General features: G+C 43.5%; 1 protein-coding gene across 2 annotated transcripts in view; it reads right to left on the bottom strand.

The window, feature by feature from the left end:
* The window catches only part of SLC47A1 (solute carrier family 47 member 1), a 721,842-nt gene that overhangs the window by 268,927 nt on the left and 433,020 nt on the right, over positions 1-19,895 (bottom strand). For both annotated transcript variants that reach the window (XM_086955002.1, XM_086955001.1), the window contains exon 7: positions 11,965-12,062. In XM_086955002.1, the coding sequence (XP_086811128.1) occupies positions 11,965-12,062 (98 nt within the window). The remainder of the gene's footprint in view (positions 1-11,964; positions 12,063-19,895) is intronic.

Here is a 19,895-nt window from a genome sequence, read left to right as displayed (position 1 = left end):
ATAGGTTAATTTTAGTAATTTATTTTCTGTAGTGGGTTGTGGGTTTATAGGGGAATAGGGTGGGAGGTAATTTAATTATAATTAATTAAATATGTTATTTTATTTATTGTTATTTATTTAGAATTAATTGTTAATTAATTATTAATTGGTAATTAAAAAAAATATAATTTGTGATTTATTGTAATTGATTAATTGATAAATATGTTACTTTTATTACATTATTTTCTGTAGTGGGTTGTGTGTTTATAGGGGAATAGCTTGGGAAGTAATTTAATTGTAAGTAATTACACTTTTTAAATAGTATTTTTGGGTCTAAATTTTATTTACTTTTATATTGTAAATTAATGTATTGGTAATTGGTAAATAATTAGTATTAGTAGGTAATTTTTATTATTAGTTAATTTTTATTTGTAATTTTAATTGATTAATTAATATATTTTATAAAATTGTAAAATATAATTATTTTTTTAATTGGTATTAATATTTATGTTATTTATATTTTTATATGAAGTATTTACTTTCCCTACTATTGCACTCACTGGAGTGGGAATAGTAATTTTTTCCCCTACGCTATCCAACGCTTTCCCTACTGTTGCACTCTCTGGAGTTGGAATAGACATTTTTACCCCTACGCTATCCAACGTTCTCCCTACTGTTGCACTCTCTGGAGTAGAAATAGTAATTTTAACTCTACGCTATCCAACGCGTTCCCTACTGTTGCACTCACTGGAGTGGGAACAGTAATTTTTACCCCTACGCTATCCAACGCTTTCCCTACTGTTGCACTCTCTGGATTTGGAATAGTAATTTTTACCCCTACGCTATCCAACGTTTTCCCTACTGTTGCACTCTCTGGAGTAGGAAGAGTAACTTTTTACCCCTACGCTATCCAACGCTTTCCCTACTGTTGCACTCACTGGTGTGGGAATAGTAATTTTTACCCCTACGCTATCCAACGCTTTCCCTACTGTTGCACTCACAGGAGTGGGAATAGTAATTTTTACCCCTACGCTATCCAACGCTTTCCCTACTGTTGCACTCTCTGGAGTTGGAATAGTAATTTTAACCCCTACGCTATCCAACGCTTTCCCTACTGTTGCACTCTCTGGAGTAGGAATAGTAATTTTTATCCCTACGCTATCCAACGCTTTCCCTACTGTTGCACTCACTGGATTGGGAATAGTAATTTTTACCCCTATGCTATCCAACGCTTTCCCTACTGTTGCACTCTCTGGAGTTGGAATAGTATTTTTTACTCCTACGCTATCCAACGCTTTCCCTACTGTTGTTCTCTCTGGAGTGGTAATAGTAATTTTTAGCCTCTCACTATCCATCGCTTGCCCTACTGTTGCACTCTCTGGAGTTGGAATAGTAATTTTTACCCCTACGCTATCCAACGCTTTCCCTACTGTTGCACTCGTTTTAACGTTTTTAAAGCTTTATTCGACATTTGTCATAAAAGCATTCACCTAGCCCTAATACAATAAATACTACATGTAAAAAATACTTTCTAAAAATACATATTAAACTTGAAATGTCGAATAAATACATGATAAAAAACATCAAATTATATCAGATTATCACACTTCTTAAAAAGTAGATTTTCTATAAAATAAAATGCAATAATCCATATGGCAAAGTGCAAAAATGGAGAATATGCATAATTTCATTACGATGCAATTGCCATTAATGATCGGGTACGAATTAACCATGACCAAGCCAGAAATTTTGCTACCCCAACCACAAGCAATGTGGAACAATCTGTTTCAAGTAGCCTAAGGGCTTCAGATTGGCTGCGGGTTCCCAAATTTGAGCACACAGGTTTCAACCATTTACGTCTGGGGGACGAGTACAGTGGGCAACAGAACAAGAGATGGGAAATGTGCTCAGTTAGTTCATTACAATGGTGACAATGATCGTCCCATGCTGGGGACCAACGCTTCTTAAACGCGTTTACCGGAAGTGTACCTATGCGAAATTGAAAATAAAGTTTCCTGTCATAAGGTTTTTCAATGATGTCCCAAAAAGATTCGCAAGAAGGGTACATTTTTATATTTAAGAAGCGAGATGTTAAATTTGAACTTGTACTGTCACTAAACATTGTAAAATATACCATTTCCCAATATAGATCTTTCAGCTTTGCCTTCGTAGGAAAGCAGGTTACGTCTTTGGTGTCCCATAGATGGTCCAATTTCAATTTTATAAGGAGTCCCCGGAGCTCCCTTAGCCATGGAATACTATGAAAGCGGTCGAATTTAGTGACGTCCGTCAATGCCGCCGCATAATGGCTTAGTTCTGGGGTCACCATAATCCGTCTCCAATACAGAAGAGGGCGTAGCCTCGCTATGTCCTCTATGCCTTTTCTTCCCAGATCCAATTTTAGTGGGATTGTGGGTGTACTTTGGGGGACCATCACAATCTCTCGTAAAAACCTGTTTTCTGCTCGGCCCAGTTCTCTCAAATTAGAAAACCCCCATAGTTCAGAGCCGTATAAACAAGCCCCCAGGACTTTCATAGAATAAATTTCCAACACACAGTTTACTGGCTTTGTCAGCGAGGTGCGGTGTTTTAGGGTAATTGCGCCTACTAGCTGCCTAAACTTAAATAAAGTTGTGGTTATATGTGGTTTCCAACTCATGTTTTCTTGTAGAGTGATGCCTAGGTAAGAAAATGAGTCCACTCTTTCTAGGGGTGTACCTTTGTATTTTATTACGCCTTTGAAGGTGGACTGCTGGTTGAGGCACATGAATTTTGTTTTGGTGGTATTCAATTCAAGACCCCTCCCATCACAAAATACACCAAAGGCATCAACCACTTTTTGGAGCCCACTGGGGGTGCGGGAAAGTAAGAGTGTATCGTCCGCAAACATGAGGACAGGTACACGAGAGCCAGCAATTACTGGGGCGTCACTAGCAATCTTCTCTAGGTGTTCAACGATACCATTTATATAAATAGAGAAGAGGGTTGGCGCTAGGACACACCCTTGTCTCACCCCACGTTCTACCGGAAAGGGATCAGTTACTTCTCCTTGCTTGCCCCATCTTATTCTTGCAAAATTATTTTCGTGTAGGCGAACAAGGAGTGTAAGCAATTCCTGGCTTAAGCCTACGTCCGCCAAGGTCTGCCAGAGTTTTTCTCTGGGGACCAAGTCGAAAGCGGCTTTTAGGTCCACAAAGACTGCATACAATGTCCCCTTCTTTAGAGTGACATTTCTCCAGTAGATGGTTAAAAAGTGGAGGACTTGATCAACGCTACTAGTTAGGGGGCGAAACCCAGCTTGTTAAGATGACAAAATATTTTTTTCGTTGATCCATTGCTGCAGTTTGTTTTGGACTAGTCGGCCCATTAGTTTTTGTGCTGTATCGATCAAACTAATGGGTTTGTAGTTTTTAGCCAGGGTTCTATCACCTTTCTTATATATGGGGATGATTTCAGCTCCCTTCCATGAGGCAGGCACTTTCCCTCCCATTGCCACCGCATTGGCCAGCATTGCAAAATAGCTACACCAGGACTTCCGATCCGATAGAAATATATCAGCCGGAATTCCATCCATGCCTGGAGCTTTACCCCCTGCTACACAATCCAATACAATACTCACATCCTTTTCAACAAATATTGGAGCTTTATAGTAAACTTGTGGAGGAGGACAATCATTATTAAACATGGGATTACGGGCATACTGTGGTTGGAAGTATTCTACCCATTTGCTTTTCGGGACATGGTTCGTAGGCTGGAGTGCTACGCCACCCTTTGCCCATTTTACTGTGGCCCAGAAGCGCTTGGAGTCCTTGGAGACACACGCCTCTTTGAGTTCGCGCCAGCAATCCTCATCCCAATGCTTCTTTGCCAATTTTTGAGCCTGTCTATACTGGTTTCTCGCCAGCCTTACTGCTTCTGCACTTCCTGATCTTAGTTCCATACTAAGATTATCTCGTGCTACCCTACAACTCTTGTCATACCACCCTTTAATGTTTTGGGCCTTTTTCTTTTTGTTTGAGACTACTGTTTTAACAAAAAAACTTTGAATTTTGGAAAACAGTTTCTCGTGAGCAGCCATCATGTAATCTGTGAAGTCAATCATCCCATAATGGGACTTAATCTTAGAGACTTCGTCCACCACTAGTTCCTTTAAGGTCTCTATTTTGGCAATATCTTCTAGGAGCATGCTCCACTTCAAGTGGCGGAGGTTATTTGAACTTACAAGGTCTTGCGTCACCATTTGATCCCCTCTTGGATGATCGGGCACTTCATAGTAGGGATGGAGTGTCAGGCACAAAGGATTGTGGTCACTTTCTATCTTGTCCTTCACTTCCATATCTACCAATTTATCCCAGGCCCTTACATCCAGGAGTATATAATCTATTCTGCTGGCCGCTCGGCCATTATCAAATGTATTTTTCCCCATTAAATCTGACGGTGCCCGTCCATTGACTGCTCTAAGCCCTCTAGAAAGGCAAAAACTTTTCAATTGGATTGCTACTGTGCTCCATTTTCTGATTATTGGGATGTCTAATTGAGGAATTCTCCACTTGGTATCCTCATCTTCGGCCAGGATCCTATCCTCTTCGCCCAAGGGTTCAAAGGTGGTGTTAAAATCCCCGCCTATTATTACATGAGGTGGCACTGGTAGCATTTCAATATGATGCTCAAGGGTCGTTAAGGTCTCTGATGGTTTGCCCCTACCAACTCCCCTGGAATAGAGATTAAACAGGGCAAGTTGTTGGCCATTTTGCCAGCTAATGTCAAGTGCCAGAATATCATTGGAGGGTATAGACCTTTGCTTAACCGAGCAATTCAAAGTTTGGCGTACCCAAATTAACAGGCCCCCAGAGGGACGACCCACTCGGTTTCTTATGGCTGGGACGTAAAAGTTCAAGTATCCTTGCCGGAAAGTTGGTGTGGGCGACCAAGTTTCTTGCAGCATAACAATATCGTAATGGTCGATAAAGTCAACCCAGTCTGGGATATTTAGCTTGTTCGTGATGCCAGCTATATTCCAAGAGATAATAGATAGTGGCGGTATAACCATTTGATGGTGTATCTGGACAATATCAGGAGTATTTATTGCTTCTACAAGTTCTATGCCTCGGGCTAAGCCTCCACTCAGTGTTGGTGACTTGTCAATTACCTCTAATGCTCTTTTTTGTTCCATCAGAACTCTATTTGGCTCCTCTGGGACGGGAGTGAAGGATACATTAGGGACCAGGGTCAATTTATCTAATGGAGGCTCGTCTGGAATAGGAGTCTTAACATGTCTCTGGTGCAGCTGGATTTCAGGAGGGACAGGGGAAGCACCTGCAAGTCAATCACACTAATTTAGGTCGGATAACGCGGAGTAGTGGTTATCCAAGTTTAACCCCCACTCGCATAATGGATTAGTTCTAGCCCTTCTATTTCCCACAACTGTCCACTTGGTTCTCAATATGCTAGGTTTAGCTACTAGACCTCTTCTACTATAGAAGAAATCAAGTGTCAGTGGTATTATTTCTGCTGTTCTATGTTGTGGAGGGAAGATGTTCCGTAGGACATCAGGCAGTACTTCAGGGCCCTTAAAATTCAAAACCACACAGTCCCCTTGGAATTTCTTTGCCTTAGTGCCTATCCACTTAACCCTTCTTGCTGTGAGCAGATCATCAGATAGTTTTTCCTTGCCCCAGGGAGATATGTGCATGTTGTTACTAAGCCACTGTAGAGCCTTATTTCTTAGGGAATCCGAAGACTCGATCTGGCCTGTTTTCAGCGGTGGTGTGTTTGCAAGTCCTAGGATCAAGGGGGAGGCTTCGACAATTAGTTCAACTGGGCCGGTTTCTAGATTGAGAATCTCAGGGGTAGTGTTGTCTACTGCTTGTACTGGATCTAAAGTTAAAGCCGTGTCAGGGGTGTCACCGTGCCTAGAGCTGGCTTGTTGGATTTGCTCAGATGTAGCTTGCGGGCCTGCATTCATATTCCCCCCAGGTGTTTTCCCTGCAGCCTCTATGTGTTCAAATTTGGTTATTATTAAATTTGATATTTCACCCACCCCCTCATTGTTTTTCCTTAGGAGGGTCTCTAACTTGTTAACTTTATTAGCTAGTTGGTCTACTTTTGATATGAGGGGTTTCATTAACCCTGATAATTTGGACTCCAGTATGCCCATGAGCTTATTTAGGAGGGTATCCTCCCCGTCTACACTTTCGTACTCTTCCTCCCTTATCCCTTCTTCCGCCCTTTTCTTTGTTCTTCTAGGTGGAGTTACAGGTTTGTTCTTACAAGAGCGTAGGCCACCTCTTCTAGGTGGTGCCTTGGTAATCCCTTTTTTAGCTCTTGGTGCAGGGACAGGAGTGGGAGGGGAATTGCTCTCTGGGTCTAGCTCCACAGTTGTATCAGATTTATTTGGCTCTTCTAAGATGATTAGATCTACAAGAGGATCGGGTTGTTGGACATTGGAAGCCGTGGATACATTTATTGTGGAGCAATCATTAGGGTCCTCAATCAGGTCGGTGGTAATAATTTCATCACTGGCAGACTGGAATACCCCTGAATGATTAATTTGGGCACAAGGTGGCGAATCCATAAGTCCCAGGGAGGACCTCCGATCATTATTGATTTTTGCCACTACCTGGACCAAATAATTATCCATTGTGTTTGCCGGGGTGGCAGGTGTTTTTTGCCTCGACATAATGATCAGTCAAATATGAGCAGCAGTGCCCTGGTGGCGAATTAACAATAGTAGCCCAGTAACACTGTAAATATATAGGTATGTCGCCTTACCGCAGATAGATTTGAAAGATAGGGGAAAGGGGGGTGGCCCAGCCCAGTCTCTCACAGTCTAGAACGGGCTAAAACGGGCCCGCCCTTGGCCCGGGCTTCGCCCTGCGTCCCGCTCGCGTCCCGCGAGACGGGGGTGACACCAATTTTATGCGCCTCCTGGCGCTCGATTGACGCGGACAGCGTCGCCGGGAATGCTGGGAAATGTAGTTTTTGGCGGTCCCCAGCACCGCGCTCCGCTCAGCGGTCAGACCCACAGATGAAACAAGGGTCCGGCGGCGGGAGGCGGGTGGGCGCAGACTCAGCTTCTCAGGTGCTCGTTCTCCTAAGACCAGCAATACGGGCTTTGGCAGTAATTCGCTTTCTGGCAGGATCCCCACTCGACCGGGGTGACACCAATTTTATGCGCCTCCTGGCGCTCGATTGACGCGGACAGCGTCGCCGGGAATGCTGAGAAATGTAGTTTTTGGCGGTCCCCAGCACCGCGCTCCGCTCAGCGGTCAGACCCACAGATGAAACAAGGGTCCGGCGGCGGGAGGCGGGTGGGCGCAGACTCAGCTTCTCAGGTGCTCGTTCTCCTAAGACCAGCAATACGGGCTTTGGCAGTAATTTGCTTTTTCTTCTGGGCGCTGTGAGGCTCCATGCAGAGCTTCTGGGCGCTGTGTTACTGATGGACCCTGTTGCACTCACTGGAGTGGGAATAGTAATTTTTACCCCTACGCTATCCATCGCTTTCCCTACTGTTGCGCTCACTTGAGTGGGAATAGTAATTTTTACCCTTACGCTATCCAACGCTTTCCCTACTGTTGCGCTCACTGGAGTGGGAATAGTCATTTTTACCCCTACGCTATCCAACGCTTTCCCTACTGTTGCACTCTCTGGAGTGTGAATAGCAAATTTAACCGTCTCGCTATCCTACGGAAAAAATATTGTATATGTTTTGGTAAAAATATGTATATATATATTTATATCCTTTCACCAACCAGTCTGTAACAGGCGCGCTAGCAAAATAGCGGGTGCAATTTCCGAGACCATACCAAGCCCCGTGAAATCTTTGACCAGAAAACTTTGTAGAAATTGCACTCCTGAACACGAAGCTTTTCGTTTTGAAGCGTCTTTATTGCATAGTTGAAACAGCCACCATCACCCACCAACGTTTCGAAAAAAAGATGTTCTTTCTCACTATACCGTGAGAAAGAACATCTTTTGTTCGAAACGTTGGGTGGGTGATGGTGGCTGTTTCAACTATGCAATATAGACGCTTCAAAACGAAAAGCTTCGTGTTCAGGAGTGCAATTTCTACAAAGTTTGCTGGTCAAATATATTCATATATAAATATATATTTTTAAATTAAATTTTTTTGAAAGTTACATTAATTATTTATTAATTTTAAGTTTATTTAAGTATTTTAAGTATGTTTAAATTAATTATATTTATTATTATATTACTTTTAAATTACTTTTAAGATATTTTAAAAATTCGATATTTTGAATGTCTATATTTTTTCCTATCGATATTTTGGAGTCGATATTTTTGTACTTACCTGTTTGTAGATAGGAAGTCGATATTCTGGCATTCCATATTTTACCTCGATATTTTGGTAAGTCGATATTTTGACTGTCGATATTTTGTCAGTGATCCCTAGTTTAGATCCAGCCATATGCAAGTCAGTTTTAACCCTGTGCCTCATGGGAACAGTCCAGACCCAGCTGCCAAGCCAGGTCCTCCCTGGACCGAAACAAGCATCCCAGGACCGGTTTCTGAGTGTTACCCTTCATCAGCCGGGCTAGCCTGAATCCAGTGGCACAGTGAGCAAGGGACCCACGTCTGGACATACCCATCCCACTTACGGTGAAAAGTGCTACGCAACCAAATGATAGACAGCATGCTGAATAAATCATACATTCACCCCCAGTCAAAAGATCTGACTTAAATCCATCGTTCTTTTGCACACCATGCCACCCCAGTTTAGAACCAGCCATATGCAAATCAGTCTTGACCCTGTGCCTCATGGGAACAGTCAAGACCAAACTGCCAAGCCAGGTCCTCCCTAGACCGAAAACAAGCATCCTGGGACCGGTTTCTGGGTATTACCCTTCATCAGCCAGGCTAGCTTGAATCCAGTGACACAGTGAGCAAGGGACCCGCGTCTGGGCATACCATCCCACTTAGGGTGAAAAGTGCTACGCAAACAAATGTTGGACGGAATGCTGAATAAATCATACATTCACCCCTGGTCCCAGGATGCTTGTCTCCAGTCCAGGGAGGACCTGGCCTGGCATTTCGGCCTGGACTGTTCCCATTGGATGCAGGGTCAAGACTGATTTGCATATGGCTGGGTCCAAACTGGAATGGCATGGTGAGCAAAACGATGGATTTAGGCCCATATATCTGTACTGGGGTGAATGTCTGACATTGTTCTGCAATCTGTCCATCAATTGTTCTTTTTGCATTTGTCAGCCCGAGTGGTACCGGTATGCTCAGACGTGAGTCCCATGCTCTCCATGCCACTGGAATCAAGCTATCCTGGCTGATGACGGCTGAAAGCCCGAAACCGGTCTTAGGATGTTTGTTTCCAGTCCAGGGAGGGACTGGCCTGGTAGTTCGGGCTGGACTGTTTTCATTGGGCACAGGATCAAGACCAGAATAGCATGGTGAGCAAAAAAACTATGGATTTAGGCCCAGTTTTCTGTGCTGGGGTGAATGTATGACAGTGTTCTGCATTCTGTCCATCAATTGTTCTTTTTCCATTTGTTGAAAACCGACATCATAACCTCGACAGCGGAACAGCCGTTATTAAGGAAGTATGCGGTCTGTTCCACGCATCACTGGTCTCCTTGTGTCCATCCGAACTACGTTGGAATCCCCCCACAGGCTTACCTCTGGCCGTTGTCATCATAATAGGGCAGTCAGACTGTAAACCTACCATGTTGGGTGGAAAGTCTCCGGCCGCTGGTCGGAGGCTTTCCGCCGACATCGTAATTAGGCGCTAAAAGTGCAATCTTTTAGAAGAATTGTTTGTTCCCTCAGACAGGCAGCAGTCTGAGTTTATAATGGGTGTCAATTGTATTTCACTTTACAAGTTTTAACACTATTTTGGCGCCACATCACCTGCAATAACACTCAATATGCAAAGCTTGAAATGGGAGGCTGAAGTGTTAAATATTGGAGGGATTTGTTAGCATGAGCTGAAAGCCATTTTGTATTTCTGGCAGCTATCTTGTTTGCCATGTGCTTCCACGTGCTCGCCATGTGCTCTGTCCTCCCTCAGTGTTGACTGCTCTTGTAATCTGCCTAGAAACGAATTATATTCAGCATCTTCCACCTTCGCACATGCTCAGTTGAGCTTGCAGCTGTCCTTGCAACTGTTTCTAGTCTGTAAATGTCAGGATGTGTTTGCCAAAAACAGCCACTGTTCGCTCCTCCCACTTTGTTTAGCAAGCAAAACTTGTATGCCCATATTAGTCATTTTGCATGCTTACATGTGCCAGGACCTCCCCTTGGTCTTATACTGACTATGTAACCCTAAGCATATATAAGCCCCCAGTTTTCGGTACTCCTCAGCAGGCCCGGACTGGCCGTTGCGGGCACCGGGCAATCCCCCGGTGGCCCGCACGGGTGGGAGCCGGTTTGGGACCCCTAGGGGCCGTTTTTGTTACAGGGCCGTTTTTGCAGCATAGCTGCGAAAATGGCCCTGTAACACAATCGGCCGAAAACCGGCCCTGGCAAAGAGCGCGGCTGGCCCCCCTCCCCCGAGGGGGGCCTGCCAAGCACTTTGCCAGGGCCGCTTTCGGTTCCCAGTCCGGCCCTGCTCCTTAGACTGCCTCATTCATTTGCTAAGGCTTCTGTGTGACGTAGTCTCCCTCATTTGAGGTTAATAAAGATGTTCCTTTTATATTTCAGCTTCAGTGCCAATTTCTTCTTTGTTGGTTTAAAAGGACCGAGTATCAGTGGGACCCCTGAGAAGGTTTATATTTTCTTCAGAATAATCAGTTAGCTTGTCTGCGGTGCTTACATGATTTTCGCAGTGGAGGGCCAAGCAGTCCAGCATGTGCATGTTCCTTAACCTGCTCTGCATGACTTAGTGCATGCCTCTGGACCAGTGCCACTCTTGAAGAAGTGCCTAGCACAGTGGACTTGCACCATGCAGAAACTGGTGGTGTCTAGTACAGATATTCACAGTTTTCGAAGAGAAATCAATGTTACAAAACAAATTGAAATCTGCCCTTATGTGCCCTCGAGACTTCCACAAAAAGAATGGCCTGCTGATTTCCACATTTATTTTTGCTTAGGAAACATTATTTAACAAGTATTAGCAAAAACCAATAGGTCTCTTGGTGATTGCTTAAGCCTTTTGGTTTTATCATTTTTTAGATTGTTTTGATTAAGTTTTTGCTGGATCTTCAGCATTAGCATGGCAGTCCATGGCACATAAGAAAACAACTTTATGTGCAGATGTGCTCCTTGTGAAAGGGAACAATGCCGCCACTAACAGTGAATATATGTAATGACTACAGTGGACTGCCCCACTGCACCATTCTGTATGCTGTAGTGTGTGGCAGGAAAATGGCACAACAACAGTCCAATGGGCGAAGAAGGCAGGCTGAAAGCCCTATAACTAAATATAAAATACACATAATTTTAGTAAAATTAAAAGGTATTGGCTAACGCCTGATCAAAAAATACCCCTACTATTGACTGGCCAATCATACTGTGAGGACACATATTTATAAATTTGCTTGATAGGCCCTGACATTGCAGTTTATTGGAAGACACATATTTCAATAAAAACAGTGAGATATATGCTGCCCTGTTACCACCACCTCAAAAGCCAGAGGAATATGGGCCCTCTCCACATGTTTCATGCAGTAGGGAAGAGGTGCCGACCCCAGGGTGTGAAAAAAGGCATTAGTGTCAGATGTGATAGCTGGACAGTAGACACAGTGTTGGAATAAGGTGTGGCAATATTACCTGTAATGATATGTGACTATGCCAAATGATAGGAGACCGTGTGATATATAAACCTTGAAGAATAATTGTATTCTCAGCAGCCAAAGCTGCGATATGAAATTCTGTCTTTCAAAGTGGGTCTAAAATACTGCTATTATTGATGTTCTGCATCGCATGTAAGAAATAGTTATGAAACTGCAATAATGTTATTTCATTACTGGCCTAAAAAGCATAAATAAATTTGAAAAATAAAATTAGAAAACTTACATTATTCCTAGGCTCAGCACATAGAGAAAGATGTAGTTTATACCAGCATTCAGGAAGTTAGCAATTAATCCTGTTATAACCTGTGGAAAAATGATTCCCTAAATTGCAAACGAAAAAGAAAGAAAAGTTGTATTTACTGATCAGGGTTATTGGGTATAATGCACATAAAAAAACAACAACTGCCCATGGTCATGCATTAAAGCATAATAGTAACCCAGGGTTTGTAGCTAAACTCATTCTAGGAGTCAGCCTTCCCCTATGCCTGATGGGATGGCGGGGAGGGTATGGAAGTTGATTTACCAAAATGCCAGAGGTTGCGGCTGTGACATCACACAACCTTTGACCTTAATAACACTATAGTAAGAGATGCCATATGACCTTCGATCTGAATCTTATCGGGAATAGATGTCTCATGACCTTAATTCTGATGACATCACAATATTTGATGCTCCATAATTACAGCATTATTATTATAACAACGCCACAAAAAACAAAATATTACTATAACAACACTGAAAAAACAAATGTCTATTTTAGACACCACCTATACAAAAATGCTGACAAGCTATGGAAAGAGAATCTTACATGATTCTCTTTGCTTTATATGACATGTGTTTGGCTGAAGAACATATAGGACCACAAAACACAGAACAACACTGGAAACCTAAAACCTAAATTATTTATACTACCAAATGTTATGATTCAATAGTTCACCTAATGTTAACTGCAACAACATCTGGATTGATAAATAATAATAAGAGGAAAAATAATAGTAATTATGTCCACATAAATTAATTAGTGTAGACCATACATATTGAATATTAACTATGTAATTGACTCAAATTATTCCCTTTTGGTAATATATTTTGATCGTTTGCAAGGCACTATCACTCGTGCGAAATTCAAAGGTAAAGGTTTTATGCAAATGTATAATTTTTCATGGAGTCACAATAATGAAACGTGAAGAACTTGTATAAAATATATTATCAGTCCTTTTTCTTATTTAAGAGTTTTCATCGCTGGATTAAGCGCCAGTGTGATTAATCTTCATTATATCCTTGGATACAAAATGCTGAATCCAAGACAATAAATGTGGGAGCTGATGGCTCAGCAGGTAACAGGGCACGGTCTTCTGTGGGTTGTGCAGTGGAATCACCTGAAAACTTTACTGTGTGTGTAATGGCTTTAAGTCACCACCTTCAAAAATGACATTCATTACACAAGTCATGGAGTATTTGTGGTTACTTCCAACATAGGCTGTGCAGAGCAATCTGTGAAACGCTGTTGTAGATGCCTGAATACATATTTGGTAATTTCAGTATGTTTTGTGTGTATTGTAAAATGTTTTGCATGCGGAGTGTAGGATCATAATCAGATTTTACATCAATAGCATTTAGAGAAGAGTCCTACTGCACCCAGCGCAGATGTAGAGCCTGACCATTAGAAAGGGCTGCTTCTATTGCTGCTTCTAGTGTAAGTATGGGAAAGACTATAATTTATTTCTACTGTGCAAAGAATGCTCTTTCAATATTAATTTCTGCACCACAGTGAGAATTTTCTCTGTAGGCGTTAAGCCCTCTTCAGCAGAAGAGTGCGAATATGTGTTCTAACTGAGTTGTCTGTCCCTCACTGTAAACTACAAATATATAGCATGAACTACTAGGAATAACAACCCTAATAACTAGGTTTTCTTTAATACCTCAAGTCTGTAAATATATAGGGCATCATTAGGATGGCGGGTGGATTTGTCCGCTCGCCATCCTCACGGTAAAAGGGACCGCCCGCCATAAGGGCGGGGGTCCCGTGGGGGCAATTAGGATGCGCCCGCCACGGTGGCGGGCGCACCCTGCATTCCTGGCATTGTGGTGGGTGGTGCACTCTGCACCGCCCGCCACAATGCCAGGAAGGCATGTTGTGCACGGTGCACGGTGCCTGCCATGTTGTGAATGGAACTGCTGGGGGGTACCATAGGTACCCCCAATGTGCACCCCCCAAAGTAACTGGGGGCCCGCTACGGGCCACCTCGGTCAATTCCCGCATGCCTTTCTGTGGCGGCAATGCCGCCACGGAAATGCATCTTTCCGCACCCATCTTAATATCGCTGGCGGTGTCTAACAGACACCACCACCATATTAAACCCTTTTCCACCCTGTCAACTCGTTGACAGGGTGGAAAAGCGGCGGACAGTCTTTCCGTCCACCGCGGTCCCCCCTCCATAGTAATATGTTGGGAGAAATGGGTGGCGGGTGGGGTCGGAATACGGGTAGATCGCCACTGCCATGAGGGCGGTGGCGATCCGCCCGTGATCCTAATGGGCCCCATAGTCTCTAACATGTCTGCTTGCATTCCACATAAGATAGTCATGTTTGTTTGTGCCCAATATTTTTCAGAAAACATGGAACTCATGAGTAAGTAAGTAAGTAAGTAAAGTATTTCTAAAGCAGGCAAATGTCGAAGCATCTTAGCGCTTAACAATGCTACAGCTGATCAAAGAAATGAAGCAAGTTCTTGGCCTTGGGGAAAAAGAACCAGGTCTTCGGGGAATTTCTAAAACTGAACCGGTTTGATTGAGACCTGAGGGAGAAAGGTAGGGAATTTCATAGTTTATCCGCCTAGTAGGAGTGCAAAAAAATGAAGTAATACTACTTCAAAATGTGCCAGATTATGCTGCATAATTTGCCTTTTCTTTCCACGTAATTTACTCACCCTGCCACATAATTTAGCCCTCTCCTGCTGCATAATTCCAGTGGTCCTGATGTTAGGGTAATCCATGGCAGTGATTTTGTTCCTGTTTATATTTCACATTTTTTACCTAATCTTGCTTTTCCTAATTGTGCTAGCTATTTACAGCATGTGTGTTTCTGTATTTCATTTCACAGCATATTACTCTTGGATGATATACCATTTGTACTAAGTCACCTCCAGGTGTTTATAACAGGCTATAGTTGAGCACTTCGGAGTTGAGGATGAAGGCAGTACAACTTTCACATTATGCCTGTCTGTGGGTCAAAAGGTGTTCAGATTACATGATCATTCAAAATATGGCCTCTCTGCAGAGCACAAAGAGCAATGGCCCTGCATTCCAGTTGTGATCCTATGCAAATATGTGTGAAGGAGCTACTTATTAGTCAAAACAACAAGGTGAAAGGAAAATAATTTATTGTTGTTACACATTTAGCTTAAACAGCTAACAACCATTGACAAAACCCAGAAATGGCCAGCATGAGTCGCGGGTGTGGGGGTCAGGGGGGTTGGTTTCATTTTAATTATAAAAAATAAACAACACTTTCTTTAGCCGGCCCGATCTGATCCCACGTTGTCTCTGCTTAGAGGACTCACATGTTCCTATTCTGCCCGGGGCCCCACATATCCTAGGACCGGCCCTGCATACAGGCGCCAGTGCCTCACTACCCCGTGAACCCACAGCTCAACGAGCAATGGCAAGAAACAGCTTCTTAATCATTTCACAGGACTTAAAGAGAAAGGCAGAGCACGGGTGTTCACTCCCTACTTTGAAGACCTCTGCTCTACAGTATTTCCAAATGGTGAATCCCTACCACTGACTTTCCCCCATGAGAACGACAACTGAGCGACCTGTCATGGTGATTGCTTCATATATCCACCAGAGGACATCCACAGCACACGCTAACAACCTTTCTGTTTCTATGTTTAAACGAAATGTAAGTGGAATTGGTGCCGAAATAATTAATGTTCTTAAAAAAAGGGCCCCTTCCTATCCGTTAAAAATCTGAAGCTAAACACCGTCTTTTGTGCTCCCGGGTGGCCGTGTTTACCAGGCCTTTCAAGAACTTTCCTGTTGGCTCAGCATGCATTGCTGGTACATGAATTTCATACAGAAACCAGCACACACATAGGATTAAGCAAGTTCAATTTTAATATTACTCAATGCTGTCAGCTTTAGAAAGTGGAACCCTATCAAACCAACACTAAACAGGTTCGCCCTAGGCCAAAGTGAAACGGCAGGAATGCACTTTAATTCTGCAACACAACGCATTCCTGTCATGTCTCCCTGCACGGGTGCCGTTTCAGCAGGCACCCTTGCTCCATGGTGCATGCCCCTGCTGCATGCAGGATTGTTTTTGTGCAGGAAGGGACTCATTCCTGCACAGAAACAATTCTCCTCGTTATGCCTCACCTCGGGAGGCATACGGATTTGGCCCTTCCCCAGGTTTATATGATTTTGTAAATCTGGGGCAGCGTCAAAATCTATGGCTGTTGCTTGGAAACAGCCACCGCAATGCCCATTGAATGCCTCCCGAGCGTAGAGTAGGGCGACACAGCTCAAGACTTGTGTGGCCACTCAAAGCCACACAGGGTGTCTTTGCGTGGCTTCATAATTCAGATTCAGAGCCTTGCATCACGAATGTACAGCTTTACATGGTGCAAATGTGACACAATGCTCTCATAAATAACCCCTTAAATTGATATCCTCATATTGATCCATGGGAGCAGTGTAAGTGCACCAAACGGAACACAGTATGGACTATGGGTTGGTGCAGTTACATTTAGAAAACCTCCAACCTACCAACTAAGATTAACATTTTTATTTTTTTTATATTGATTTGTGAATTAAATTAAATATTTATAATTTGCTCATCCGTTTGATGTATGCTTGTTTCCATACTTGTATGCATTGATTTGTGGCAGGAGCAGTGTGGATCATCACAACTGCTTAGCCTAGGCTCCCCGGGCTCGAATAATGGCTCAGTGGAGGTCCCTGGATTCCAATAATGATTTAGTGGGGTCAGTGGCGGCTCCTCTGCTAAGGAGGAGGAACGTTGCCCCACTGAGCAAATCAAAACTGAAAAATAAAATGATAATAATGTAACGTTATTATCATTTTATAAAAATGTACTGGGTCAGTTAGTTGGGCGGCTGTGCTGTTTAGAGCTGGGGAATGAGTGGTAGGCCCTTCCTAAGTGTGCATGACATTTTGGCCGGCCCTCTCGAAACGGTCAAACAGCCATGTACACTTTCAATGTTCTCCACCCAGGCTGCATTACAGCCTGGGTGGAGAACATGCACAGCCTACCAGCCCCTGTCTAAGCGCTGAACCACGGTGCTCAGACCAATCACAATGCTGCCGTAAGGACGGAAGAGAGGCACCAGCCGTATCCAGGCAGCAGCTACTTATTGGAGTTACCCGTATCCCAGTATGATTAAGAGGGGGTCCACAACAGTCAAAAGGGTAAGAACCACTGGTATGGAGCTTATAAGAGACAAAACCCTGAGCATGTTATAAACAAACACGTCAGCGATTAACTGCTTTTATTTTTTTTGCACTGTTTTCATACTCTTTTTTGTAAGCACATATTCCTGTATGGTGTTAGCAGTCTCCCTCTGCATGAGCATGGAATATATTTACCCCTGTCTGAGGTTTTTAATGAGTCTTTGTCCGAATATTCCTCCTGTTGTATATGTATTATGTATTATGAGTCCTGAAGTCCCCCAAGTACCCCTAAATCGAACACTTTATAGCGAAGTGTTATATTCAATAAAGCACAGGTGGTTGCTCCTAAAAATGTTACTGGATCTGTGACCTAAATGAGTGCCGAAACAAATTGAGCCCCTCAAAATGGTGGACTTTATTTAGGTAAAAGATTAGGATCAATTATGGATTGAAGATCAAATAATGGTCCAAAAGAGACACATGCAGCTGATGTGAAAAAACTGTTCCTGGGAATACCTCTAGATGTCTGTATAGTGTACAAATAAATACAGCCAAAACAGCACGTGAAAACCAAAAGTTGCAAAAGTCATATGTTTATTTTTCATAATGGCCTTATTCTTTACAATTTTCAAAAAAGGGTTTCCGATCTACGGAAGTGAATGATCAAGGGAAGAAGAGTAAAACGTATGTACATCCAGCGGACTCAGAGGTGGGTAGACGACAAACCTCATATTTTTATTTACAACCCTCACCTACTCTCGTAGTGGCATGCTTCATCATTGGGTTTACCCTGACTCTTAAAGATCAGGGTAAGCTCGAAAGTATTCCAGAGTGCAGGACAGATAGGTTTACATGGGGGTTGGGACCCTTGAAGCAAGTGTGACTGCAGGGCCTTCCCACAACCGCTCCCTGATAAGTAGTTCTTGTCTACAGCTGGGGAAATTCCCCAAAATGAGCAAGTACTCTTTAGGTCTAGCCAACGCAGCGCGCATTCACTGCATAGGAGGAGACCTTTAGTAATCGATTCGCTTTTTGGGGCAAAAACAGGCACGCATTACATTGCTTTCAATGGCAACGCAAGCACGTTTGGCGATTCCCTTGTGGGAGCGAGCTTTGCAACCATCTGTTTGTAATTAACAGATGGTTCCTGCTCGCTCCCGCAAGGGAAACAGGCGCAAACCCCTCCTCTCTCCCTTCCCCCTGCTGCCTCCTCTTCTCCTTGTCAAACTTTTTTTTTTTACTTTCAGCATGTGGCGCACGCGCTTGTTTCTATTCCACTTAAAACCCTGGGTTTAAATAAGAATGTGAAGAAAGAAAATCTGAACTGGCCAATCCCCTCAGGTGCTCTTTGAAAACTTGTCAAATGTACATCACAGCTGTGTTGTCTGCTGTTAGTAGACCCGGTTGGGGGCGTGGGAGGGGAGAGGCGGAGCAGCTTGTAGGAAGTCCTAAAAAAAACATTTGTCCCGCAAGCAACTTCATTTTTGTTCTCAACATGATGTGGATGTTACGACCCACGGAGGTGGGACACTGTGAACACTGCCCAGAGCCATGTTTCCGGAAAAGACTACACTTCCCATGATTCCCGGGGGAGAGCGACGCGTCTGGCTATGACGTAGTTTCCAGGAAGTCTCAAGACGGAGTGAATCCCGCATCGCCTCGCCGTTTATTCTGGTTCCGGATTGCTGTCACGGTAGGATACCGATTTTCCCGAAGATTGGCTGCGTATCCTTTTTCAGTTCCTATCTGTTTTCTACCTTCGAGTTCTTCGTTGAGTCAAGCAGTATCGTGTTCCGCTTGGGGGGAATCTTCCTCTCAGCTGTTAGCGGAGCCTTGTTCCATCGGCTTCGTGTGTGTGTTTCCGTTGTTTTGTTGCCTGAGCTCCCTTGACTTACAGCTCCTGAGTGTTATAAAGTGTTGCAGGGAGTTTTTCAGACTGCCGCTTTTACAGTGACATTTACAGAGTTACCACGGGCAGTGGCAAGTTCTGGGGTATTGTTTAGGTTGTCACCCTCGGCAGAGAGAGTTATCTGCTGGGGTGAATGAGACATTGCTCGCTGGTTCAGGACATAATCAGCAGCGTATATCACTTTGCTCAGTAAGGCTTCGGGTGACGTAACCCAGAAGTCTTTTATCTACGTATTCACGAGGATACCCAATTCAATTATTGCTGTTTACGTTTTCTCTACACAACAGGGGTATAATGAGCTTCGCCTGGCTGGCTGATTACCATTCTGCCCTCTGTTGAAGCCCCAACATTTAGCAACCATGGTATGTGAATAATACCATAGGAATATAAGGCTGTATTATTGTGCATGCATTTAATAACGCATTGTCTTGTGTTTTAGGATTGTGCTGATGTATTCTATTCTTTTGATGGCCAGGCAAAGCCTACCTTTTCCTACCCTCCAGGTAACTAGTGTTTAGCTCAGGACGGTATAGTCTAGAGTATTTATTTAGGTCAGGGTAGACAGGTATGCATGCACGTTGTGATTATTGATTCTTGTTATCATTACAGCTCCTCCGCCCTCCCGTTCCTGCCCTGCAGTTCCAGTTATCCCTCGCTTGATCACCACTGTGAGTCTGTTTATAGTCAGACCCAGAGGTTATCGAGAGGTGGAACCCTTTTTGACATCGTACCATCCTGAGGACATTGGGACCTGACAGAATAAACGGCCCAAGAATTTAGTCCTCCCGGTAGTACGATATCATGTCCACCCTCGAAGACATAATGGCAGCT

This window comes from Lissotriton vulgaris, chromosome 2_1, assembly GCF_964263255.1.
Source record: "Lissotriton vulgaris chromosome 2_1, aLisVul1.2, whole genome shotgun sequence".
NCBI classification, from domain to species: Eukaryota; Metazoa; Chordata; class Amphibia; order Caudata; family Salamandridae; genus Lissotriton; species Lissotriton vulgaris.
The sequence above is the reverse complement of the archived record's forward strand: the minus strand, read 5'-3'. Positions and strand labels throughout refer to the sequence as shown.